Raw genomic sequence first — 27,958 nt, 5'->3', positions numbered from 1 at the left:
TCGCAGGAACAACAGACCCTCATTTGGTTCTTATTTTGCTAACTACAACACTGCATTTCACCTACCTGTGGGTCTATTTGTTTAATATAATACTATCTTTCTACTAATAGGAGAGAGAGAATCAGATTTTTTGGAGCTTTAAGCTTACTACAAGAAAAAAAAAGATTCATTACCATAGTCTGCAGACCTAGTCTCTAATTATCACTGCCTCACAGCTGAAATAACAGCTATAAACTGCAAAGCTAAAAGGCAAAAATATTTCTACTTAAAGAGCATTAAGCTAACACTAATAACTGGCAGCTAAGAAGCCACCTAATTAAAGTACCCAGGGGAAATCTTCCCATCCAGTAACTTTAGGAACTTACATTAAGCAACCAGGGTAAAAGGCCAATTTCCCTAGGAATTCTGCGTGGTCAGTGATGGAAATCAATTTTTTTTTACCAAAGTCTAAACACCTAAACTGTGTGTCCAGAAATTCATTCCTGCTAGTAGGGTAGCAACATAAAAAATTAGGACATTAGAAAGTACTACCTATCACAAGAAAGGGAAAAAAAAAAATAAAAGCAACATTGACAAAAAAAATAAAAAAAAAATTAGTCAGTTGGTACCAAGTGCAGAACTAGGATGTCACTGGCAATGCCTCTTATCAAGAGGGAAAAACAGAAATTACCCAAAAAAAATGGCAGAACAACAGTGATAGTCAGCAAATCTTGAATTTTAGGTTGGGTGAAGAGGTTTCTGCTAATTACAGTCTAATTGTACACTTTTCTTTCATACAGTAATCTTCATGCAAATACTGATTTGAAGATGCTGCAACTCATTTTATGAGGAAGTTCTAATAAATCAGAACCTATATATTTTAAGGCGCACAGATGTTTCACTAAAAATCCACCTTGTTTTGGTTGAAAATATATGAAGAACTTTCTGTTCTGTTTCCTTTTCCTTTTGCAATTAAGACACAATAAACTGATTTAATTTTGCTTACTGGATGTCTTAGCATCATCATCAACTGGCTTCTCAGCTTGCTTCTTCTTCAGATATGTAACTTTTTCCATGAGGTATAGGAGGCGACCCCTAATGGTTAAATCATTGTTGCCATCCAAGGTTCCATCTTCATCTAGTTCAATTCCTGAAATAGTAAATATACACTAAATAGTAAAAGAATAAAATTAAGGGAGTTACAGAGATTTTTTTGTATATTGCATGCACAAATATAATTAAACTGAACTATGTTGTTCTGCTCTATTAGAACTCTAAAGGAGTTTTATATGGGATATGCTTAACCAGGTCTTTGGAACGAGTACAGAACAGGCATATGTGCAGGGCAGGAAACTGTAGATAAGGATCATGTAATCTTAGTAACTTAGTGTAGAAATTGTATATTGTTATACCCAAGACAGAGAGTAAACATATTTCCCACAGTATGCATTTTCCCATGCTAATGCTGATGCCTGTGTTTTGGGAATATGTACCTCAGAAATGTGGATATAATCCCTACTGACACAGTGTCGTACAAATAATACTACTGTCAGGATACTGAAAGTTCAGCAAGGACGAATGCAAAGTTTTGCAACCCCATGTGACAATACAGGCTGGACGTGAACTGGTTAAAAAAACATGTTGGCAAAAAGAACTTTGAGAGTCCTCTTAGCAAGCTAGACACCAGTCAGCAGCAGTCAGCAGTAGTCAGCAGTTGCAGTTTAACAGCAAGGGGAGTTAAAAATATCCTGTAGTAGTAGAAACATAATCACTAGTTAATTAATTGATTATTACCCAGTACTCGGTACTCATGAAATGGCATCTGGAATACAAAATCCAGTTTTGGGTTACCAAATACAAGAAAAACATTGAAAAAGCTGGAAAGCATCCAACAATGACCTGTCAAGATGATTGGTGTCCTGACTACATGCCCTATAAGGAAAGGGTGAAGGAACTGGGCTTGTCAACTTGCAAAACAGAAGCTCATGATGCAAAATACACAGCATTCCCTTTCAGTTTGACCAGATATGAGGATAAGAAGATTTCCTTGGTTTTGACTGCAAGCTAATTTTCTTTATTTGATAGTATTTATAACTGATACAGTCTAATCTATAGACTATTCAGTTGGTGTTGCTTATGTAAAAGTATTTATAATTGCTTCTACAGCTAATATAATTAAAAAATAAAAGTAAGGCTTACCACAGTGTGTCATTAGGTCTTCATGGAAATCCAAGAGTTGATCCCGAATTTCTTCAGGGCAAGGACAATCATTTTTATCATCTTTAAAGTTCAGCAGCATGTTAATCTTAAAGAATACAAAAGACAGATTACACTCTCAGATCAAACAGAACTCTGCCACACACAGACCAGAACAAAAAATAAATTGTCCATTGTGAGTTGTACCTGCTCCTGAGGTGGGGATCGAAATTCTTTTGTTTTTCTAGCTGTCAGGGCAGCAGACATGTTCAAGGCCTGCATCACTTCATTGTACCGGAAGCGTTGATTCTCCTGAAGCTTGGCCACAAAATCATCTGAAAATGCTACAATGGCTTCTATTCGGTGTCGTACTTGGCAATCACACAGGTACTGGAGTAGATGACACATCTGAGAAAACAGTATCGAGAGACGAGTTGGCAAGCTAAGAAATATCTTTTGCATATTATGCAAGTAATGATGGATTTCCTACAGCAGCAGTTACTATCATGTAAAGTGTCTGGAATATTTAATGCTGTCATTTACTATATGTAAAGTAATCTCACATCAGGAATATCTGGCATCTGCAAGAGATTAATGTCCCCCAGACATAATAAAAGTTATAAAAGAATGGATTTACCCCTTTCTTCTAGGGAATTTCTTTTCTGTTTGGATCCATAAAAATGAAGAATTCCCTATTAATGGCATTGAGAAAGTAATTCTTTTTAATACAACAACAGTTGCTTGATCTATAGTGAACAGGTTTATACCATCAGAGATACTAAATCTTCTCATTTCCTGTAAAGAAATTACCTCTTTATTTGACTAACACCAAAAAGAAAAGAGGATCTGTAAAGAAATGGGAACAACCACTATCACAACAGTATTGTTACCTGTAATTTAACTGGTTCTGGAAGTTTCATCTGAAGGAGTCCTTCCTTTGGCATTTGCTCCCCTCTGGTTTCTTCCTCTCCTTCTTCTGACTTGAATTCATCTGAACCCAGCTCCTTCTCTGAGAAAACAATTTCATCCTCCTGGCTCATTGCCTCTTTGAAAACCCGGGGCTCAATCAACTGCAAGATGTGTTTCAGATCCTCATTGTGGAAGATTCCCATAATTAGGAGGGTATAAAAGAGCTTGATGAGAGGGACAAAGAGAAATTCTGTAGAACCCCCAACTGGATCTCTGACGTGGAGGCTTCCCTCCTGAACAGCTTCAGTCAGCATCTCTATGGTTTTGGCCTTCAAAATTTCCAGAGGGAATTCAGGACTGAACTGAAAGCATTCACTGCTAATGCTTACAAAACTTGGAGAGGAGAACTGCATTCTTGGCCTTAATGAAGTGCTAAGTCCTATGCCAGGGAGGCCATGTTTTTTGTTTTCATCAGGAAACAAAGTAATACTCTTGGTCTCATCTGTCATTGGTACTATAAATTCATTATTCATCATTAACCTGGCAGTTGCATAGGTATTGAGATGGATGTCAATGAGTAAATCATAATATCCTGCACGTAATAAACCTGGCATGTATTTATTCTCAATAGCATAGAGGAGCTGAGATTCATCCACATGGCTACACAGGGCATGGGCCACTCGGTTGTTGCCTAAAGCACAAACAGCTGAATATAATCGGAGGGTATGGTAGTGAAATTTCAGCAATTCTTCTTGTTCTGTCAGCTCTAAAATATCAATTGTTCTGCAGAGAAAAAAAGAAAAACAACAAACAAACAAACAAACAAAAACAAACAATAAATACAGTAAATTTCATATCAATGCAAAAACTTCTTTTGAAGGGATTAAAAATTCTCCCTAAGGATAACATTGGCTTAATATCAATTCTAGGGATGGACTTTTTCCACATTTCATCTTTCATGTGAGAAACACTGTCAACCTAAGAATCAAGGACTAATAACAAAGCTCAATCAGAAATTTATTGAAATTGCTCCTGAATTCATTACTTCAATTTCTTTTGGTGGGGAAGAAATCTAAATTATTTACTTAACATAGAATATTTCTTCATACTACAAACGAGAATTTGCATAACTGAAAATTAAGGTTTTAAAATCAGTAAAAATTGAGATATTTATATCATTTACTGGTTTTAGATCTCAGATTGCAAAATGGTAACAGACTAACCAGTTCATTTGAAGAGGGTTCAGGGTTGGGGTTCTTTGTTTAGAATTCTTACCTAAACAAGTCACCTTTTCAGTAACTTGTTTTTCAGTTTTGGCACTGGCAAAATGCTCATACATTTGGATAACAAGGAAATCACTTCAACTGTTTAAATTAAATTTAGAAAGAAAAGGAATGGAAGAATTAAGGGGATCAAAAATCTTTAAAAGTCTCTACAAAAAGACACCTTTGCTTATTTTACGGATTATCTTTAATAATTTATAAATAGAATTACTTTCATTTTCTTTCAAAACCTGCATATACTATTAAAGAGTTTAGAGAAAAACTAGGAGAGGTTGGAAACACAACAAAAGAAGGTAGATTTTAAAACACTGAAAATTAAGATAAATTTCAATATTAGTTAAATCAAAACACACTACCTTTATTTACCTGTGTTATAAATACAGAGAAGACCTTAGACCTTCTTATAGAAATGGTATTACATGACCAGTTTCATAATACCAACCTAACCCTGATACAGCACAAAACAAAAGCATCAACCTGTTTTCTTCAGGAATATGAAGGGCCATGAACTGCAAAGGATTCAGGCACTGTATCATCCAGCCTTGACGTTCACTGATCCGAGACACATCAATCTTCAAGAAGTGGTTTGGCACTCTGCTCCAAAGCACATGAGTCAGAAACTGGACATGAAGACGTGGAGGACATTGAGAGACTGGGTTTTTGTGCTCACTTTTGAATAAGCCAGCAGATAATGGCATTACATTCTGGAAAATTCCAATGGAAGAGACAATCTGTTTCATCATCTTTATCAAACAGTGCATATTTTATTTCTCAAAAAATGCATTCAACATGTAGTAAAGTACAGTGCAACATGAAATTAACATTTTCAGTAGTTTTTAAAACCAGCTGGGAACTGTTGGAAGATCAGCAGCAAGCAGCATTTTCCTTTTTTTTTTTTAATAGCTAAATTTGAAATAGAAACTTTGACTGGAATGTGTGGTTACTTCCTTGTACCAGAGACCCAATTTTCCTTCTGATTTTTTCAACATCCAATTATCCAAGGCAAAGAAGCAACATTCAGCTCAGTTTCCTTGAGTGTTTTGTTTGCGTGTACTTTAAAATTATTTTAAAACCCTAATCTAATCTGCAGATACACCAGTCTTCCATGCTCTGTTTGTAGAATAAGAGAATTGCCTTACTGACCCCAGTGATTTTGTTTCATCATGAAGGATGAGATTCAGAAAATTCAACAGGACTCTGCAATATTCTCTGCTAATTCTAATCAGTTTCAACCCTTCTTATTCAATGTACTGTATGTTAAATTCATGACGTATTTACAACTGAGTTAAGAACAAAAACAGCAATAGTGCAAACACTTGGAATCATAAAAAATGTGCCTAATACTAGGAAGACATCACAGGAACAAATGGTAAAAAATAAAATAAAATTATTTTATATAATTCATAAATCCTAAACCTATACAAAACCAAGCATTGTTTACCTTTATTCTTCCCAGTTCAAACTGGAAAACATTGGGGCTTGTAGCTTGAGCAAATACAGCAGGAAATAACTTTGTACTTGGTTCAACCTAAATCGAAGATACACAAATACATAACCACAGAAGACAGCAAAACAGTATTGCAAATTAAAAGAAAAGGCAGCCAGCAAGTGCAGGCCTTTGAATAAAACCCCATGAAATTCAAATAGGAGGGGAAAATTAGAGTCATAACAGTGGTGATTACTTTTTCTTACAATCTTGTACAAAAACCTCTAATGAGATGCAGTCTGAGGACTTGGTTTTCCCCCTTCCCGTTGGAAGACACCATCAAAAAATACTCACCTGATAGTACGTGCCTAGTTCCTTGCCATTAGCTGTGAAGGTCAGCAGGCCACTGGCAGCATCGACCAAGCAACCAATCTCCAGACCATTATTATTACGTCCTTGTCCAGGGCTCATGCTCTCTCCTGCGCACACCATATAGCAGTTGCTGCGTTTTATACTGAATATCAAAAGACAAATTTATTTATGGATGCTGCGTAAACTTTATGTAATGAATTAATAACAACTTTGCACGGCTGAAACCAGGTCCTGTGGCTTAAAACAGTGGATCCCACCACAACCACTGCCAAAACTCAATGAAACTTGGACATCATAACTGAAAAAATAAAAACTGAAGATGACATTGTATGAACAAGTTCAAATGTTTTGTAAAATTCTGAAGACAAAACTGACTTTGCAAGTTAAGGTTTTAAATCACTTAATGTTGAGCATAACAGAAGGTTTCTGGCATGGATAATAAATTGAAGTGCTGAGAGGAACTGTTGTACTAATTGTGGCCTCAGAAGTCAACATTTACAGGATCATAGTCTTCAACTATATAGATAAGCTGCACCATTTTACTTTTCAGTGCCTATTGATTTGACTAGATCACTACTGCACTGTTTCTTTACAAGTAAGAGGAGGTAACAAACCACACTTTTTCCTACTACTGCTTCTTTTATTATTTTTCCACATCAAACCAGTTACATTAAATGAGCTGGATTTACACTTTATAAATTACTAGTTGCTTTTATGGGTATAAAATATATATCATAAGAAAATTATTACCAACCTCTCATGAACCTTCCCTTTTTCATCTCCCAGTGTTACTGTGACAGTACGCACTCTGTCCAAGTCAAAGCTTGTGTCATACTGGTGAAAGTCTGATGTAATCCAGCCCACCCAGACATTAGCAGGTTCTTGACCAGGAAATATTCTCACTGAATAATAGTACTGTTAATGAAAAAAATAATGTTATCAAATGTTAGTATTCGCTTTCCAGTGTGATTCCAGTTTGATTCAGAGCTTGTTGCTCTAAAATTTGGAAACGTAATCTCTTCAAAAGTAGCATAGCCTTATTCAAGTGCAAGTTGTAAGCAAAGCAACAAAAGAATATGAACACAAATCAAAATACAGCCAACAAGATAAGTTTGCTAAAAGAAAAAAAAATTGGAAAAGAAGTGTATTGAAGACTTCTGTATCATAGCATTGTAAGCTATTTTTTACAGCAGCTACAATTTCTATACTGCAGGTGACTCAGTTTCCAATATATGATATCTTTTAGAAAGAGAAAAATACATTGGGAAGAGTATTTTTTCCCTTTCAACATCAAATAGTGAGTGCTTACGGAGCTGATTTTGTCAGAAAAATATGCACAAATCCTGCACAAAACTTCCACCAGGAGTTACATTAAATAAATGCTTTGTAAAATTAGTACAGATGTTTTCAAATGGTCCTGAACAATGACCTACTGGTTTAATGTACTTTTTCCTATTTATTTCTTATTCTAGAACTATTTAATCATCCTCTTTTATGTTAGGTGTTATCAACACTAGTTTCAAAAACAGATTCAACTAGTTTATAGGTTTTCATCTGGAAATTGTTTTAGACTGACAATCAATTCAAAACAAAAGGAACAAAGCAGTCTTAACTTCAGTAGCAGTACAGAACTACCATAGACAATTAAATTAAAATTTCTGCTTGAAAATTGGACTGTTTCTGAAACTCTTACATGCAAAACAACTTCAGCTATATATAAAAAAAACTCAGCAACAAAAAAAACCAAAACAAAATCAATAACCCCCCCCCAAAAAAAACCACAAACCAAACCAAACACAAAAAAACCCAAGAAAAAAAACCCCCATCAAACAAAAACCAAACAGCAATCCTATGTTACGATACCGTGGAAGTTTGCATCAAATAATCATAGTCATCTCTATCATCTGCTAGCACATCCTCAGTAAGCCGTGCTGAGTGACTCGTACTATAATCTGGCTTCGTCCTCCTGAGCATAAATCTGTAATAAAATAAGTAAAATCAAAATTTATTAATGTCTAATCACAAAGACAAATTATTCAGAAAAGAGAAAGGGACAAGCTCATTTTTAAAAGCACTTAATTCTGACCTTAAACTACATATCCAAAAGTTATTTCACTGGTCTGCCAGGCATGACTGGCATTTTCTTACACTTTGAGAAGGGAAAAAAAAAAGTAGCACACCAAATATACTACTAACCTTTGTTTAAGACGTGAAGGCTTTTCTTGAACATAATCTTTATGGTTGTTTAACTCTGGTTTTGTGGCATCTTTTTCTCTTTCTGTCCGATCGGGAACTAGATGACCATGAGCAGTTTTCATTAGAACCTCAAAATCAGAATCAGCATCATAATCCTCCAAGTCATTCTTTGGGCCAAAAAGACCAGAGCCTGGTAACCCTCCTGCAGCTGATCTGGAGAACACTTCAGCACATTCAATGGGCATGCTTAATCGAAAAAACATGACATCTGTTTTACTGTTCTGTGAACCAAAGGACTTCTGCGTGACTTTCAGACAGGGGCAGCTGTCTATGGTGCCATCAATTCTCATCACCTATGAGACAAAAAGATGTAGTTGTGTTGAAGCCAATGCTTCTTCTGCTTGTAACTATTCAATTTATATTTCTAGAATATGCATCCATGACTTGCAAACCTTGCAAGAGTATGCTGTCAACAATCAAATGTACTGCAATCACGTACTGCCATTTTGAAGGGAAATAAATACTATGAGGAGTGGATGTTATCTGTGGTTCCATTGTTAAATTAAAAAAAAAAAAGACTCAAAGAAATTACCTTTCTCATAACTCTTTGCAACATAATTCCAGCCCTGCCCAGAACAACACAGACCAAAAAATATAAATCATACATGTACATATGCAAAAACATAAATTGTTTCTTAAATACTACATTGTGATACACAACAGCTGAAAAAGAATTCTTATTTCATCAATTTCAGAAGGATTTAATGGAAAACTTACAAGGCATGAATTCCGTTCCATCAAGATGCACAACTGAGACATAGGTTTTGACACAATTGGTTAATAAATGTTTATTAAAATCAAAACCAATTAGCTATGGAAAAATCACAAAGTGTGATCACTAGAACACACGGTATCTGTTATGTAAAAATGCCCAATTTCTGGAACTTGTTTACAAACATAGCTTTCACTGCAAAACGAGCTCTTAATGAGGACATCTTGTAAAATTTGTCTCTGAGAATCTCATGTTTACACACATGACAGATTTCATTGATAAAAATACTATCAACCAAATAATTACATTCTTTGCAACTCTATTGAAGGTAATAAAATTCTAACAGGTGCAAGGTTCATCCAGAAATGGGACAACATATCACATTAAAAATCTTGTCTAGAAGTGCAAAAGTAGAAACGTAAATTAAACATATTCAAGTGTTTAGAAACATTTTAATAGGATCACAAACCTCAATATGTTCATGATTTGTGGGCACTGGTAAAAACTGAGGGAGTCTTTTACTCAGCCAAATGGTGATGTCTCTGTTTGTATTAACAGCAAAGGGTTCATACCCTTCCTGTAAGCCACATATAGTGAAATATTTTAGAGTGCTGACATCTTTTCCAAAGTTCATTCTTCCCACTTGAGATGGGCCCAGACTGCACACAGGTAGAAATCCTTAAAACAAGATGAAAGAACACATGGGTTGTACGTCATGAACATCAATGAACTGCTCTTCTCCATAACTGAATTAAAAATTATTTGGTAAAAAAAATAAATGAATCCAAAAAACCAAAGATTATAAATGTAAGCAGTCATCAATAGCACATCGCATCTTGCGTGTCACCAAGTAATGTATCCTAAACATCATTCTGAAAAAGAAAAGCCCCCTAACAGTCGTGAATCTCTTCATGCAACACTCAGTTTACTTCACGGAGTCTGACAGTCAGTTCTTGGTTAATCATTCTGCTAAGCTGGGAGAGTGTTGCCAATTTTACTCCAATTTTACTCCTACTACTTTTATATTCCCCCTAAAATTTCATTATTCATGGTATTTTGAGAGAATCTTACTTTAAAAGTAATATAGTGCTTGTCCATGCAGCTATAATAGTGAAAAAAAAATACAAATATGCACCAAGTGCATGTCATAGGTTTAAAAAAAAATAATTAATTTTAAAAATTCATAAAACTGTGGCTCTGGATAGTGAGAACTGACAGTATGATACTACAGCTTCATGAAACAATGTAGTTTGGTTTGGTTTCTGTTTTACCTTTTGAATCAGTTTCACATTTGTATGCATCTTACTGTTTCACTAGCACAGTGAATTCATTTGTGACTTCTTTGTACCTTTTTAAAAAGGGGTATTTTTCTCAGTTTCAGTCCGAACAACCTAAGAAAATCTTCAAATTCTTCTATTCCTTTTCATCCTGTTTGTCAATTTCCACAGCTACAAATCACTTTGTAGATTCATTTGATCTAGTTATTAACAAAATGTTTTCTTTTTTATCGAGGCAGGAATATGAATCAATGATTCTGATTCATACGAATGTACCAGGTATCAAAGGATAAAAGGACAAAATACAATTTAGTTCCTCTCTTTCTTTATGCTACCTAGATAAAAAAAGGGGCAGAGGATCAATTCATGATACGTGTTTTCTTCAGGGACAAAAGCAAACTCCATAGCACCATCTACAGGAATGACTTCACCAGTTAAATGGTCAGTCTTCAGTATCACTTTCTGAAGATTTTACTACAGATATACAAAACTGGTTGTCATATTTATGTGTATTAGACATTATATATTTAATGACATACTCTATAAGTCATATTTTACACACTAACATAAAATGTAAATGAGCATTTGTAAGGTTCCCTGAAAGAAAATAAGCCCAGAAAAAGCTCCTACACAGGTAAAACTCTCATTGATGTTTTTACTCAGTCTAGTACTTCCCATCAACCCTGTAAATGTAGCCAATACGAAATCAAGATGACAAACTCTCTCACCAATGCAAATTTCATTGATTTCAGAAGGCATTGTACATGTAGCTAACTCATGCAAGTAACTGTAACTGTATGAACGGAATATAAATATGAGTACCAGCCCTAATCATGAAAACACTATCCACCTCTGGTGAAATTCTGGACTGATTTGCTCATGGTTCAGTTGTCATTAAGGTGTTTTAGGGTCTCTATATGACATAGACAGAGCATATCATCTTACAGGGAGTGTACTGATAAGGCAACTACATGTCTTTCTATGGAATAAAAATGAATTTTCAATACCCACTTCTAAATGGGTATCCAGCCATTTCAGATGTGATGTTTCACAGATTCCACGTAGCCCTTGCATGCTGGAGGCCACATAAAAAGATTATTTGTCCATAACCTAGCTCTTAACCTCCAGGTATATAACTGGGCTATGTAACAAAACTTTCATCTCACTTTGTGAAATAGGAAAACAAGAAATACTTTAACATTATCACGCGAAGAGTGACCCTCTAGCACTGTCTGTCATGTGGCGAAAGCACAGGACAGCAGCACTTTTCATAATGTTCCCTACTTTCAAGAACACTATATGAACCTCCTGACCCAATTTGTCAAACACTAAAAACGGTTCATGCTCATGGAGATTGAGTAGAAAAAAACAAAATTTGATTTATACAGTGTTCTTGTTCATATCTACAGTGTGAAATTTCCCTTATACAATTGCATAATAAGATGCAATTATGTTTATCAATTTTACTACTGAGATGGTATCTCATAAGCAAATTTGTCTGCCATAATCCCAATCCTCTCATTGGTAGCACAATATAACACACAGTATATGAGTCTTATTAATAAGATGGGAGAGCATCATACTCCATTTTCACCATTCCTAAGTAAATTAAAACTACAGGCCTGATTTACAGTAAGGCTGTGCCAGAAATTCTAACCTTTTTTTAAAGCTAAAGATCCCTTTCTGCAGCAACATAACATGCACAGGATTCACTGACAGAAGAGACCAGAAGAAGAGTCTCAGTTAAGCAAGAGCCAATACCAAAACCAAAGTCGAACAAAAAAAAAAAAAAAAAAAAAAAAAAGAAGAGAGAAAGCTCAATAAAAGTAATTTATTTGGGGTATTTCATTTGTCTGTTTGCATATACACACTCATACACAGAGTTACCTTCCCTCCCTGAGTCCTCTTCCCCCCAAGAATTATGTATTAAATACCCACAATATTTTCAAATATGGCTCTGGAGTTATTAAATCTGAGGTCAATCAGCACATTCCTTTGAAAACCAAATAGGAGGTCTTATTTCAAAAGGCAAGTTCTTTTCCACAAACATGACAATAAAGGAACTTAATGTGAATTACAAGGATATTGTGAAAAATATGAGAGGTTTGACACTGACATTAAGTCTTCGACAAGGTTACCAAAGCCTTCAGGCTTCATGTCAAGCCAGGAACTACTTTAGCAGTTTCAGACTCAGAGATCCGTTTCAGTCTGAACCTGCAGCTAGAAACAAGTAGCACAAAAAGCACACCACTGTGATTTCATCAACTTAGAAATCAAAATAGTAGTCAAACAGGCTACCCTCAGAATTTAATAAAATTTCAGTTTCTTTCAGAATCTTACTCTTCAATGGGATTATACTACCTAATAACTGGAAAGCCATTACAATTTAATGGTATCAAGATGATTTTTTTTTGCATATAGCACTAACAATAAGCCAATTCACAAACCCCTTTCCCTCATCATGTTATCACTGCATATAAAGAAATCTGAAGTAACAGCACAAGTCTAGAAAATTGATGGCAATTATGTAATTTTAAAGGAAATTAAAATATTTCTAATTCCTAAGGTATGCCAAAAGAAGGAAAAAAAATTCTCCCAAAGTACTCCTGAAAGTAAAATACTCTGAAATCCAGATGAAATTTAAGTGGTTAAAATTCAAAGAGGGAATTGCCTAATTAATAGGTATGAGATTCATACTTCCCCTGGGAATAGGAATGAGTAACCAAACAGTATCATTTGCAGCTCTTACTATTCAAAAAATTTAACTTTATCTCTCAGCTACAGCTGTATTGTTTAAAATATGTATAATATATATGGTAGAATATATGTACCTACAACAAATAAAAGGGAAAGATTAAAGCTTAAAATATTCTTTTATGCTATGATAGTTCAGAAATTTTAGGCAGTGAACTAAACTAATGCAATTTCTTACCCTTTTCTCTATCTATTTGCACACAAGTATATATTAAATTTATAAACAAAAATGCTTCTTTGGTATAGAATCAATCTGGCACCTGATATACCCTCACAGTCTTTGCCATCTTTGGCAAACCCATAAGCTAGGGCTTTATAACAAATTAACACCTGCTTGTGGACTCTGAAACCTGCACCAAGAAACCTACAGCAACAGACACATAGCTCAATCTGCTGCTTTAGAATTAAGCAAAAAATTTTGAAGGCCAGCTTTGTATCATTTGATTTTACCCTGGATCAGGTGTCATTTCTCCTCCCAGTGCTAAAACAAAACCTTAACGATGACTTAAACTTCCTATCACAGTTTCTCACTAATTTGGTAACATTTAAGTACTTCATCTAGATAAAATCTGATGTCCCTACCCACAGCAGGGCAGGTGGACTAGATAATCTTCAAACGTCCCTTCCAAACCAAACCATTCTATGATTCTGTTATATCATACAATGACCTGCTGCAGTGAGGATGAAATATTAAAGGTCATGAATCTGCCATTCCAGACACATCTCTGTAAAACAGTGAAAAGGTCTCATGACAAAAGATGGCCACAACAGTCATCACAGAACAAAAGTCGTGTCTCATCCTCACACCTAGCAAACTTCCTTTCCAAAGGCTTAATACTAATCAAATAGAGAAAAGGACAAGGGGTAGTTCCTGGGATGGGAGGGGGCAAGGGGGTGCAGATGAGGGAATAAGAAACACACCACAAGAAACACATTAAAGCAAAGTCAGAGCAAAAATTGGGCAACAGGAAGTTAACAGCACGATATATTACAGTACTTACCATCACCAACCTCAAAGTCCTTGAATGCAAGTTCTGAACCTGAGTCATCAAGCAGGATTTCACCATTTAAGGTGAACATCATAGTGTGCTCATTCATGTCAACCATGCATCCAACAACATCTCCTGCCAGCCAAGAGCGGCCAAAATGCTCATTACCTTGGTGCCACCGCTGTGCCTGAAAAGAATTAAAATAATAATAGTGACAATGTGGGTGTTCCTCTCATCTTTATTGGTAGAACTAATAATTAACCTTCTCAATTAAGATGGTACTGAAGTGAACACTGAATATAATTCCAAAACAATGTCTTTGAGTTCTCCAAGTTGAGTCTGAAAATGGAAATCCAACAATTAACTTCGTGCAAGTACCCCTCACATCAGCATTATAAAACACTGCTAAGAGAGTTGACAGGGAAAATTGCTATTTCAACATTTTACTAACAAGTAAGAGCATTGCTTATTTTTCTGCAGTTTCATGGAAGACCTGTAATTAAAATAATATTATATCTATTACAATTTTACATAGCTGTTTCATAAACTTTTTAAGAAATTGCTTTTATTTATTTCAGTGACCTATAAATTCATTACTTGCAAACAAACTTAATTCTTTCCTCGAGTATAATTCTAAAAATGTGGTGTGCGAAACAAATTAATCTTAGATTAATGCATAGCAGATTTTGGAAGGAATAGAATTGCCTGTAGATGAGACAAGCACTGAGTTTCTGATAGATTCCAGAGTAGCTGAGGGCATGACTAATGATACCTGTGACTGCAAAGGCTTTGGACAGAGCCTTGGATTGGAGTTCAAATAAATTTAAAAGTATTGCAACAAGCATAAAACAAAAAAAACCCTGTTAATAACAAATAGGTTTTCTATTTATATATTCCATCACAAGCAGATTTTTATCATCTGTATTCATCCTGAAAATCATACAAAACAAATGAACTCTTCTGGTATCCTGAAGATCAAAATTTTTTCTCCAACCAAGAAAAGAGCCCATTAAAATCAAAGACAACAAAATAGTTCTGTGGATTGAGACCTAAAGATCAAAACCTAAGATTAAGAAGGTAAACTACAATGCAGCTATTCCAGTAAAAATACAGGATTTGAACAGTTTATTTAAGCCAGTTAGATATTTTAAAAAAACGACTTTTCAGTTCTCTTTTCAAGGCATCTTCTCAAGCAACATAAGAGTGGAAAAAATAAATTCCCACCACATAAATAAAATACATCTTGAGAGCTTTATCTGACTGGGAACACCCAGGAATACTGTTGATTTCTGTTACATATTATAATAGTAATAAAGTCAATTAATTCCAATACCAGATAGGAGAAATACTTTGACAATAGCCTTAATAATAATTATGATTTTGATAGCAGTTGCAGTTGCACTTGCCTTCATACTAAAATTAAAAGTTTTGCTGAGTCATTTAACCTATTCTGATGATAATCAGTAACATATAAAACTTTGTTTTCCTATATATTTTTACTACTTGATTTCAATCTGTCATTGTTTCATACAGAGTTAATTTTGAGCAAAATTTACTGGTTCTATGATACTTCAGTTAAGTTGTAAGGATTTCCATAAAAAACTAGCTATATTCTTTGGAACTCTTACATTTCGACAAAAATCTGTATCAAAGTTTGCCTCAAACACTAACTGTTAATCATCTTAACCATATTTATTCCCTAATGGTACTTCTTATTGAAAGAATAACAGAGTAAAACTTTAAAGAAATGATTCATAGCTAATTACAGCTCTGCCAGTATTTTGAATTTAAGTCACTTTGATTTTCAATTCTTTATAGATACTGTACAAATACTGTGAAACTGTGAAAAAAAATATAGAAATGTCAAATCCTGTTAATTAATTTTTCAGGTGACACTGATCCTCCTTATTCCACCTAGGCCCTCAAAGACAGAGAGAAATAATTTCATAAAACATCAATGAAAGATGAGAAGGTAATTAAGTTGAGGCAATGATACATGGAATTAGATGCAAAAATTAAAAGTTTTGCAATCACTTATTACTGTAGATAAACACATACAAACCTTAAAGCCATCAAAAACAAAAGCTTCTTCATCTGAGCCAAGCTCCTGATCTGGCAGACAACCTGGCCTGGTCCAACCAACTCTCATGTCTCCTGCAGTAACCGCCTCAAACTCGAAGTACCACTTCCCAGCCTTCACTGCATAAGTCTTTTCTGTGCGGAAGATCCTGAACTTTTCCATTATCCCACTGCACATGTCCAGTCTCACTGCTGTAAGGTTTAAAAAGATACAAATAAGGAAAAAAAACCCCAACCAATACAGAAAGTACTGTGTTAAACTACTGACAAAAATTAAGACAGTGAAAGGAAAAGGTAAAGGAACACCTTTAAGCATAGGCATGTAAAGAAGAATGTGCTTGCAGAACAGCCATATGGAGAAAGTGTCCTTTCCCATTCTGGGGAATCAGCATGCTTAAGTACCTCTCTAAAATAACCCTACACTTGTAAATTCACGGGGGGGGGGGGGGGAAGAGAACTTAGAAATCTGAGTGCAGCTACAAATCACATGACTCAGGAATCACTCTGATTCTTTTTCTCAGATTAGGAAAAAGAATGCGAAAGGCAAGGATCTCTTTCCACAAATTTGCAATGTATTAAATCCTGTGCAACCTCTGAAGCATTCCAGTCTAATTACCACAACTCCTCTTTTCCTTGCATTTGTTTTAAGACCAAATGTGTCTGCACCTACCTGCACCTTCTTATTAGACCATGCTATAACCTCTCCCTTTCTCTTCTGTTTTCTCAGCCACATCAAGGTCCACATTTCCAATATCATCTAGAATAGCCTATAAAATCATATCCCTCAGAATTTATTATCACTTCTGATGCCACTATGCCAGACTTGGGTGAGGCTCATTAAGCTTCCTGTAAGCAACTCTGAACTCTCCGCCACATAATTCTTTATCCATAAAATTTTCTCTTTGATAGTTGACAAAATCAAAAACATTTTTGAAGACCCTCAGTATCTCAGCTATACAGATGTAGCACCATAAAGCATGATAACTGAGAATTTGTTTTCTTTTTAAATTCTAAGTAACATAATGCTTTCCAGATTCTAAGCAATCCCAAAAATACAGCTGCTGTGGGAAACCAGCAAGGCATAATAATAAAGCATAAAACCTGACACTAGAGAGCTTTGTAAAATTAAGTTTAAATAAAAATTAATGATTGGAGATGCAGAACGCCACTAGAGGGCTCTAAATCCTTTAATAACTGTACGGATTTTTCCTGATGAAAGAGGATCCCTATAACAAGTTTCATGCATCTCAAAAACTTGAGAGACTTATAAACTGCAAAATCTAAATCCTCAAAATGAGTATAAAAATCTTCTGATGAATGTAGTTCCAGTCTTTGCTCAAGAAAGATCAGTTTGTGGGACACTGTTCTGCAGTTCCTTTCCTCTGGCAATTTTGTGACAGCACTGATCACATCTTTCAGATTCAAGTATTGAACTTGTGTTCTTTACATTTAATTAGTAACTCCATTCAAAGAACCAGATCAATGACCTCTGCATTGTAAGGAAAAAACAGTATTTTCCAGCAGTTCATTCCCAAGGAAATTAAAATCTAAGGGAAATACAAACAACAGAAAATGAAGAAAAGCACCTATTAGATTTGGAGACACCCATTCAAAATGTTTTACTGAACCAACAAATTCAATAGTGGAGTGAAACATTCTAATCCTTTTTGGTTTTGAGAAGAAAAAAAACCCCAAATTAATTACCATGGTCTTGATCAGGAGCTTCCAGATTGTAACCATAACCTAGAAGGGTGCGGACTGCTTCCCGAAGACTGTCTTTGTTTGACTTCTTTGTTCGATCATCCAAAAGAGCATATGGTACAAGGCGAGGGTTTCTTCTATTCTTCACATCCTGCATACAGTATGAAAAATCAATTCAATTTCAGAAATTGCATTTTTGTCTTAAAGACAAGATTATGCTAGTATAGCAGTATAAAAATTACTATTTATACCAACTGAAACATGGAACTGCAAGTATAGCAAGGATTCAAAGAAGCTGAATAGTCTATAAAGTAGTAAAACCCACTAAATTCACTAAAAAAGAAAGTAACACACAAATAAACAAAACTATGTGGCTTATATCTGCTGCTATTTTCTATCAAATTTACTTAATAAAGTAACAATATAAACCACAAAAACAAGGACAGATGCGAAGACGTTGACAGAAGAGTCAAAGGATTATATTTCGAATGCTGTTTATGAAGCAGATACCATAACAATAAGTTAGTACATAACTAAAATTCAGAGATATTTCTGTACCACAAATATACAGGTTTGAGGGTTTTTTAATTATTACAGTACTTAACAAGATACATAAAATGCCCAAACAATAAACATCATTAAAACAAAAGAAAAAATACTAATAAAAAATAATAAATACATGCAATACTAATAAATAATAAAACAGATAAAAAAATCTGTCTTACTATGTCAAATGCTTAAAATATGTATTTTTCCAAAATAAAGGGTCTTGTAAGAATATGGTTGATGTGCTTCATGTGTAGAATTTTTGTAACAGACAATTAAACTAACCTGTCCTCCACCTGAAATGAATGTATTGTAAGGTTTAATCTTCGTATTTTAGGTTTATTGACATAATATTGATAAAGTTTTCCTCTACTGCAAAATTATCTCATTTGAAAGCAGCATTTAACTGAAATATTTATATGAGAAACATAATTTTTAGTGACTAATAGAACTGTTTTCTTGTCTATATTTTCTTCTCACATCCTGTCAGACTTTTTTGGCAGTCAGAGAAACCATGCTAAGAACTCTCTATGTTCTTCCTAACATCTTACTATAAAAAAAATTACAGGCCAGACATATAAAAAAAATATTGCTGTTTCCTGTCTTGAGTACAATACCAATAATATTGAGAGGTTTTTATGATTGGTAAGATTTAATAAGAAGTGCAAATATAGTGCCTATTATTTTAGAAAGCAGCACCTATAATGAAAGTATCTTTCTTCTTTTATAGCATTACAGTTCTAGTTTTAGGAATATAAATTCTCTCTTAGAAGGCAGAAAAGGAACAGCACATCCATTCTGACAAACATTTGCAGGCATCTCTAAATGCTTAGATGCAAAGCTATCTATCTTTTGTCTTGTCATGGTAACCAACTAATAAAAGAGCAGTTATAAACCAGTGCTTGATGAAATCTGGTCCTACAAGTGATCCCTCTAGGAGAAGAAATATGAAGGGACAAGCATTACCTATATCCTAAAAGGGCTAACAAAAAGATAAAGATAATACGTTGCTGGGGACACAAATCAAGAACATATCAGCTCTAGTTATATTCAGTGGAAGAGAGAGTGACAAAGCAAACACCAAGACCGTTTGAGGGATCTACTTTTCATACTCATTCCAAACACTTAAGTTCATATTCATAGCTTTTTCCAGTATTTAATTTGGTAGATGCAGGTAAGGGCTGCATCCAGAATGAAGTGAATGTTGAATTAAATTTTACAAAGAATTATTATTTGATATAAGAATATTCACAGAAGCATCTGAGATTAAACACTATGGTTTAATTATTTGTCCTGGAAAGGACATAAAAAGAGAACTCATTTCCTCTGAAACACTACCTGTCCCAAAGATATTACCAACTTTTACTGTCTTTAAAAATATAAAATGGAATTTTGGAACAAAAATTCTGTAATTTCTTACCCATAATATACAGTTACACTAATGCATTGGTAGTTGCCATAGCAACCTTTAACACACATTAACATACAGCAATCAGCTGATAACAATGTATCATAGTGAAATATAGTATAAGTGATTTTAAAAATGCCTAAGCACAAAAATGAGTGAGGCGAAAAAAAAGCCAAAAGGAATAAAGAAATCTTATGTATTAAACCAACTTGATTCTACAGGGTTTAATTTTATTTAATATTGTGACCTTTGTCACCCATTCAAGACTGTGGCTGCTTCTTTACATTTGATCGTGAGAAGGAATTTTTCTTTTCATAATTTTGTTCTTCTTTTTCCTAGTACATGTCCATCTAAATTTTGAATGCGTTACTTATTGATGAATTAAGAACTGTTATTGTTATACTCATCATAAATTTTTGTACTAATGACCTTCTACATCTCTGTGATTTAAGTGTAGCTAATCAAGAGAATGATCCTGTACAGTGATTGAGCTTTGCACACTCACAATCAAGTCAACAAGAAAACTGATTAGCTAAGAGTGCTAATTTTTATTGAGTATGCTTCCAATTGGTATACAGACTGAATTCTTCCTATTAAATACAGAGAAGTTATTGTAGACTGTTAAAAGAAGAAAAACTCAGCATAAGTTTTTAATTTTTTGGCAGTATTTTCCAGATTTGACAGTCTAATGCTTCATCAGAAGACTGTTTTGTATAGAGTTTGTCTGGCAACTACTTATACACAGACAAATGGTTTGACATGGGTCACACACATGACATTCATGAAATTCTTTTATTTTGAATTCACACTCTCTCATATCACAGGAAAAAAAGGAAAAAAGCCTATCCATTTTATTACACAGCTTTGTCTTCATTTGATGTTACAAACATCCATTAATAATTTAGAATTTAATTTACTTTAATTAGGTAAAAGAAAGCATTGCAACCATGAAAAGTTGGAATGCCTGGCAGAATGTGCCTGACCGTTAAGTGGAAGGAACTAATAATGTTAAATGATGTAGCGCTGACCAGGAAAAATCGGTATTACTTTATACAGTGTACACTACAGATTCTGCTAGATACAGCAATTGATAGACAAATAACTATTACAAATAACATATACATTTATTTTTATACATTTATTTTTATACACTTTAAAACATTTTAAACAGGCAATAATTGGTCAACAACTGCCACTACCTGAATATAGCTCTTAAAAGTAATAGGAAAGAAATACAGAAAAAAATACCTAAACACACACCAAAAAATATCACTATATCTTTTAAAACTTCCAGGTAAAGAACACTGATGCAAAATAATTCCAAGGAAACACACAGGGAGCCAAGAGATACAAACTGCATTTATTCATTCAGTGAGTATGTGACATGTAGGTAACTGATCCAGTGCACTGGAACTAACAACTGGTCTTGGAACTTGCATAGACAGATATCACTTAAAAGCAAGAGTGAAACAAGAGGAATGGTCATACCATCTACAGCATTATAGAAAACCATAGTGAAATTCTATGAGCCTATTAATAGATGCAGTGTGTGTAATAAGGTTGTACGCTTCAGAAGTAATTCAGTGACAAAAACCAAAGTCTCATATAAACCTCTAAAAGACATCTGAAAAGAATAATGTAGTTTTCAGAGTTATAAATGTGATACCGCAAACCTGTGAACTCCTAGACCTTCCTAAAGCTCTTAGAAGTTCAGGAACAACACAAATCACTAAACTTACGAGAATACAAAAGACACCAGAAACATATGTAGATAAGTTCCATTCAAAAAGAAAGATAACACATACTAGGACGAGTGCAGGAAAAATATGATAATAATGTAATGGGATCATACATTTTGCAATTTGAAGTATTAGAAGTGTACGAATACATATTCTGTAGGGTAATTAAATGATTTTGTTCTCATAACCAAAGCACAAAGCAAATGTATTTTAGCACATATCCAGTGAGACAGATGCGCTGTTGTTTTCTTAGCTTCTTTTGCACCATTAGAAAACACTCATTCCACAGTCGTGAATTGATTCTGCTTGCTGTCATATCTCCAGAGACATGCAAGATCCACATCTTGCACTACCACAAAGATTTCTGAACAACTGGTACAACAAATGCTGTCAGAAAGCCAGTGAGCCACCATATGAGTGTGCAGCATGTACACTGTGAACAGGATCATTTACATACCCTATGCCATTCATGCCTTTTTATCCAGAGGTCTAGCTTTTTTGCATTTATCATGGTAGCTCATGTTTAACCAGAAACCATAAAAATTAAAACTCATTTTATAGGGGAAAATGAAAAATACAATTCTAAATTGGTATTTACTATGTAAGTAATTCACGAAGTCCAAAGCACCAGAACCATAAAGCACAACAAAGTCCTCATGAAGTTATATTCTTAGCAACATTAACAAATACTCTACCCAACCAAAGCAGAAGTTGTATTCATCATCTGGAGTACTAACAGCTGAGTTCTGACCTTAGAAGTATGTGTATACTTAGTAATATGTGTACAGCTTCTACCATCTTCATTGAGGACCATACCCACATGGAACGCCTGCCAAAATATGCCCTGACTAAAAATACAAGGAACTAATATATCAGTATAAATAATGTAAAATGTGAAATTTAGGTAACATAAATAGATTTTACAAGGACAAGATGCTGGTTTTATATATATTTAATTTAAAAAAAGTGACAACTTGTGATTTTGCCCACATATCTTTATTTCCTCAGCCTGAATTTCCAGAACAATGCCCCTCTTGCATTACAGTCTGTGGGGGGAGGCTGCAGGCCCACTGGGCCCCTGGAACTTGACGAATATAATGTATTGAATGATATAAGGCCATTCCCGTGAGAGCAGAAGCTAATTAACTGTCCCCATAAACAGAGCAGCCTTGAGAAGCCGGGAGTTGACTGGAAAGATGATAAGCAGGATGGAACGTGCAAGGACAGGGATGTTGTCCGTGCTCACAACTGCAGGTGTTAGTACTCTGGTGTTTTGTAAAAATTATGTTTACAGAAAGTGAGTGGTAAAATGTGGGTTAGCTGGTTCAATAAAGGATGTTGCTACGCTTACGTGGCAGACAACTCTTGTCTCAACTGTGTGTGTGTGTGTGTGTGTGTCTGCTTTTTCTATCGACCAAACCTAACCAATACGATACCCCGCGACAACAGCCCTAGGCAGGCTGAGGAGACCAACTCCTGATCAAATGGTGACATCATATACTTTTTATAAATCTAAAAAAAATAAGATCCTGACATAAAGACCAAACCATCTTGCATTTTGGGCCAAAGAGAAGTCAGATTTGATAATTGCTTCACAGTACTAAATGTTGTAGAACAGGAAGTGCAGAGCATCTTTTTTAAGATATCCTTCACACAGTGGAACTTTTTATGTTGCTGATTTTTATAAACAATTGTTAAAGCTGTGAAATTTTTGATACTTTTTTTGTCAATATTGATGGCAGAAAGGCACAAAGAGAGTTATTGCTGGTACACCCTGCCCTGCTGAGCCAGAAGAAGGTAATTGCTTAAAAATTAGTGCCACGGTCCAGCAACCACGGTGGTAGTGGATCAAGGTCGGACTTGATGATCTTGGAGGTCCTTTCCAACCCAGCTGATTCCATGATTCTATGATATTTGTTCTCCCTGTCTCACTAGAAGAACACTGTAGGAATACTGGTTAATGTCTTGTTCTGTTCTGTTTACTGGACCAAAGTCTCAATACTAGGGAATGGACCACAAGGTAATAAATCAGGTAAACTACATGTTTAAATAGAAGGAGGGACAGAGCCAGGATTTTGCAAGCTTGAGGAATCTAGGTCACCTAACAAAGAAAGCTGAAAAATTCACCTGGATGAAGAAAAGTGTGGCGACCACCAGGGGATGAAGGCTCGAGTAGGCAAGCACCCTAGTAAAGAATACGCATGTGCCAAGGAAAATTCTGGAAAGTTTCCACCCAGAGACCAGTCTACTTTTTAATATGTATGTTAGAAGGTGTAACCGTGTACCTAAAGTGTATAAAATGGCTTGTTTCTGCACTTTCGAGCTGAGCAAGTTTTGTGTGGTGCAATAAACTAATACCTTGCTGCTTCAAGATGGAAAACCTCTGAGCTGTTCTTTCATTCCGAAGTTTTTTGGAAATGGGGTTTCTGATTGTTAGCTTCTTCAGCCACAACACAATGCAACATGAAGAAGCAGCAAAATAACTTTTGACTAAGCTATCTGGATGCATGACAATGCATATAAGCAAAATTTGAAAGAATCTTTGGCTATGATTCCCACAGTGTGGACACCTAGAAATCATGTATTCAGGAGGAGGGAGGGTGTAGGTAATGTACTTGAAATTATTTTCATTTGCTTTCTGGTCTCTAAACTTGACTCTTTTCTCTCCCTTTCTGTATTTTCCTTATTTATATGGAAGTTGGGATTCTCCTGTATATATAACACCACAATTTTATGAACATCAACAAATACTGTAAGTACATGGATAAACTTATGTGAGTTCTGAATATTTTCCATTAGACTTGATGGAAAATATTTGTGAAGATTTAGTCATAAATACATCCTTTTACACTTCCATGCTATTTTTCCATCAGCTTATTATGAGAAATTCCTTAAAAGTAACCAAACAAAACACACAGGTAATCATGATAGGACTTAATGTCAAAATCCATGGCATATTTAAAGAAAAAAAGCCCTCTCCCATAGCACAAATGCAATTATTTTAATTCACTTACACCAAGGTTATATAGCTCCTTTGCCTGGATCTGGCTTCTGTAAATGTCCTTGGTCATCTACCACTCCCCCAGTTCCAAGACCACTAACTTGCAGGTAATCATGTTTTCCCTTAAAGGGACTTGTTTTTCCACTTACCCTTGCTATTTAAGATGTTCTTTTAAGCAGAACTATGTATTTTTTCTACCTGTTTTGTTCCTTTTGCTCCTTTCATGAAGCAATAATTTACTGCAAGTCTGTACTACTAAAAAATACTTACTTGTTAGTGATCATTGTCATCACAGCTGTCAGGACAGTTCTGTGAACAGGATTTATTAGCTAACTTGTGCTCCCTCTCCTGGTTGGTTGGTTGGCTCTGCAGCAGCAGAACAAAAATACTGTATATAGTCATGCACAAAGAGCAGCTCTTATGTCTTCTTAAGAAAAAATCCTGACAAGCAGTGGTGAATTTAGAAGAAGAAAAAAAACCTGGAAGTAGGAAGGTATTTTCTCCAATACTGTTTAAAGGAAAGAAATGGTTTATACATGGACTACTTGACAGTATCCCTTTAATTTTTTCATTTTATGTAATTCCAAAATGATGAGGCACTCATACGGAACAGGTCTACTAGATTATCTAATTCACCCTACAGCCACAGCAGGATTGCTGTTCATAATATATTTCCCAGTGATTAGTTCATCTACTTTCAAACATCTGTAAGCTTCTTTCCCTTAGGAAACTATTTCATAGCTCTGCAAGATCTGTTATAGTATTATACAGCATAACATCATGTCACTTTATTCCAGTACTGTAACATGTCACAGTAATATGATGGGATAAAAAAATGTAGCCCATGAAATAAACCCACTGGAGTCAAGCAGAAGCACATAGCAACGTGGACAACAGCTACCAGATTGCCATGTGATATATGTAAGCTAAATGAGAAACATCTCTGCACTGCACCCAGAAAGGAGAGTCTCATTATTCTGCTCTCTTCTTACAAATTTTAGTAAATGGTATTTGCTATCTGCACATTGTAAGCACTCCTAGAACTCAGCTGTCTGTCTTTTCTAGAGAAGATAATTATTTGAGAAGAGAAAATTATGGCATTAAGATCAAATCAACATTGGCACTTGAGAATGACAGCTTCTGCAGGACACACTATCGGGAGCAAGGCTTTCAAGGCCATCATCTACCTGTTTAATCATACATGAGACTAATGTAATTTTTCTGCCAAGAATAAGGGAGCAAAGTACACTGCTGATCTTGCAGATCTTCCTGAAGGTCACGAATATTTCTGAGCTCTTGTTCATCTCCAACAGTCATACTCTATTGAAAGCATAACTATGACGCTGTTCACTGCACCACTACAGTTCCCCACCAGCACACAAAAGTTTTCAGTCAGTTTGGATGAATCAGACACAAAAATACTTGGATGTTTAAAGCATAAGCACTCAATACTGCAAAATCCCAACTAAGTGGCTTTCCAATTCCCAATATGATCAGCTTCATAGGCACGTAACTTTTTAAACTTATTTAAACTTAAAAGTTAAAAAGTATTTAACTTTTAAATACTGCAGGCTCTTCTCTGAATGCCCATAACTGTCTTTGTCTTTGTAAGGAAGAACAGTACAATATTTATCATATATACCTAAACCCAATCAAGATTTAGAGCAGAAGCATTTGTCTAAGGCTCTGAAAGAGCCTTAGACAAAGTAGTCAAAATCAGGGCATGATTCACACTGACTGCTTAAAAAATTTCCAAAAATTTAAGTAGGGAATCCCATTCCAATAATCTTTTTATAAAACAGCTTGTCCTTGGCCACCAAAATGGATTTAGATACCTAACTCCTATTTGTCCAGTCAGATACTTCTGAGGATACGGGGTCAATTTTTAAAAAAAACTCTTGAAAAACGGGTAATGCACCATTCAGTAATTACAAGACTAAGGGGTTTGAAACTATACCTCTATTTTCCATGAGTTTTCTCACACTAGACTATAAATTGTAGTAAGTGAGCACAGATTTAATTTTCCCATTGAACTTTGTCATCTAGCAACAAGGGCATTAATTAGGAAGAAAGTCTAGGCAAGGCTAGAGTTTCAAGGTTGCCCCTCAGGACAGTATTTTAAGAGTCACTAGATAAAATACAGAGAGCTGTTCAGTGAGTAGATCACAGAGTCCTTTTTCCTTCCCTGTGAGCCTCAAAATTGCCACTTCACAGGGTCACATTTTAGATTCAACAGTATGTTGAGTCTCTTTCCCAAGGCACAGCGCTGAGAACATAAGACAGACTTTATCATTCTTCCGACATTACGCTGAAGTGTTTAATTTTAGGTTATATCCCATAGCAGATTTGTCTGATCAATGGGTTTCTTGGGGTTTTGTTCAGTTTTATTTAACCAAGTTTGTGGTCTGGAGCAACTCCACTGCCTTTTGAGAACCATAATAAGACTAATGATTTATGACTATCACATCACACCTCTTCAAATGCAGGGCCTTCTACATCAAAAGGTACACCAAAACATATATAAAGACAGTGTATAATAAACATGTTGTGTAGATGTAAAGGAAAACTTTTTCATTGCCACCCACTCTCGGTCCATTTTTTATTTATCATTCCCAACCCAGTAAAACTCGGAAAAGTCTTTGACATCATTATTTAACTGCCTTTCCTACTTAATATCTTACTAATTCAGAAAACACATAATTTAGCTGCAAATTCACTCCAATAAATGTGGCAAAATTATTTGTGTTTTTTTTCAAAGATACATAGATACACAGGGTAGGTTAGATTGTCCTCAAGAAACTTTATTCACTACACATGAGTCATGGGATTAAATTTTCCCAATGCTACTTAGAAATGTAACTAGCTAAGAGATGCATTTGATTCCAGAAACTTCTTAGCTTCATCTTAACCAACAAATTTTGGTGCAAAACTAATTTTAATTGTGGGCTATGTCAAGTTTCTATCAAAGCTGTAACTATTTCCCAACTTTCATTCATTTCAAATCTCCCGATTGGCAAGGTCACGTATTGAAAATTATTGGTTTCTGGAAGAATAAAAAATATGGGAGGCATACTGTAAATTACTGAGTGCATTGTTTAATATATCAGAAATATTTCTTTTGAGCATACAGTTTTTCATTCTAGAAATGAATTGTGCACTGCCTCCATAAACACAGGATTGAAACAGTGAGTTCAAAATGAATTAATCTGCTCCCCCTACCTGACAACAGAAAATTATCACTTCCAACCTTTATGATTCATATTCTATGAGAAATATTAACAGCACTTCAAAGGGCCACCTTCTCTTACTTAAAGATGTAAGCACTATGGGA

The 27,958-nt window shown here is 35.0% G+C and overlaps 1 protein-coding gene across 8 annotated transcripts in view; it reads right to left on the bottom strand.

Moving 5' to 3' along the window:
* Positions 1-27,958, bottom strand: part of RYR2 (ryanodine receptor 2) — a 381,847-nt gene that overhangs the window by 125,832 nt on the left and 228,057 nt on the right. For all 8 annotated transcript variants that reach the window (XM_027657258.1, XM_027657254.1, XM_027657259.1 and 5 more), the window contains 14 exons: positions 17,937-18,084; positions 16,216-16,424; positions 14,166-14,340; positions 9,603-9,811; positions 8,362-8,714; positions 8,029-8,143; positions 6,920-7,080; positions 6,148-6,307; positions 5,809-5,895; positions 4,845-5,071; positions 3,066-3,867; positions 2,383-2,583; positions 2,179-2,284; positions 986-1,129 (listed from right to left, as the gene is read on the bottom strand). In XM_027657258.1, coding sequence (XP_027513059.1) covers positions 986-1,129; positions 2,179-2,284; positions 2,383-2,583; positions 3,066-3,867; positions 4,845-5,071; positions 5,809-5,895; positions 6,148-6,307; positions 6,920-7,080; positions 8,029-8,143; positions 8,362-8,714; positions 9,603-9,811; positions 14,166-14,340; positions 16,216-16,424; positions 17,937-18,084 — 3,097 coding nt within the window. The remainder of the gene's footprint in view (positions 1-985; positions 1,130-2,178; positions 2,285-2,382; positions 2,584-3,065; positions 3,868-4,844; positions 5,072-5,808; positions 5,896-6,147; positions 6,308-6,919; positions 7,081-8,028; positions 8,144-8,361; positions 8,715-9,602; positions 9,812-14,165; positions 14,341-16,215; positions 16,425-17,936; positions 18,085-27,958) is intronic.

This window comes from Corapipo altera, unplaced genomic scaffold (assembly GCF_003945725.1).
Source record: "Corapipo altera isolate COAL_440 unplaced genomic scaffold, ASM394572v1 2c, whole genome shotgun sequence".
Classification (NCBI taxonomy): domain Eukaryota; kingdom Metazoa; phylum Chordata; class Aves; order Passeriformes; family Pipridae; genus Corapipo; species Corapipo altera.
The sequence above is the reverse complement of the archived record's forward strand: the minus strand, read 5'-3'. Positions and strand labels throughout refer to the sequence as shown.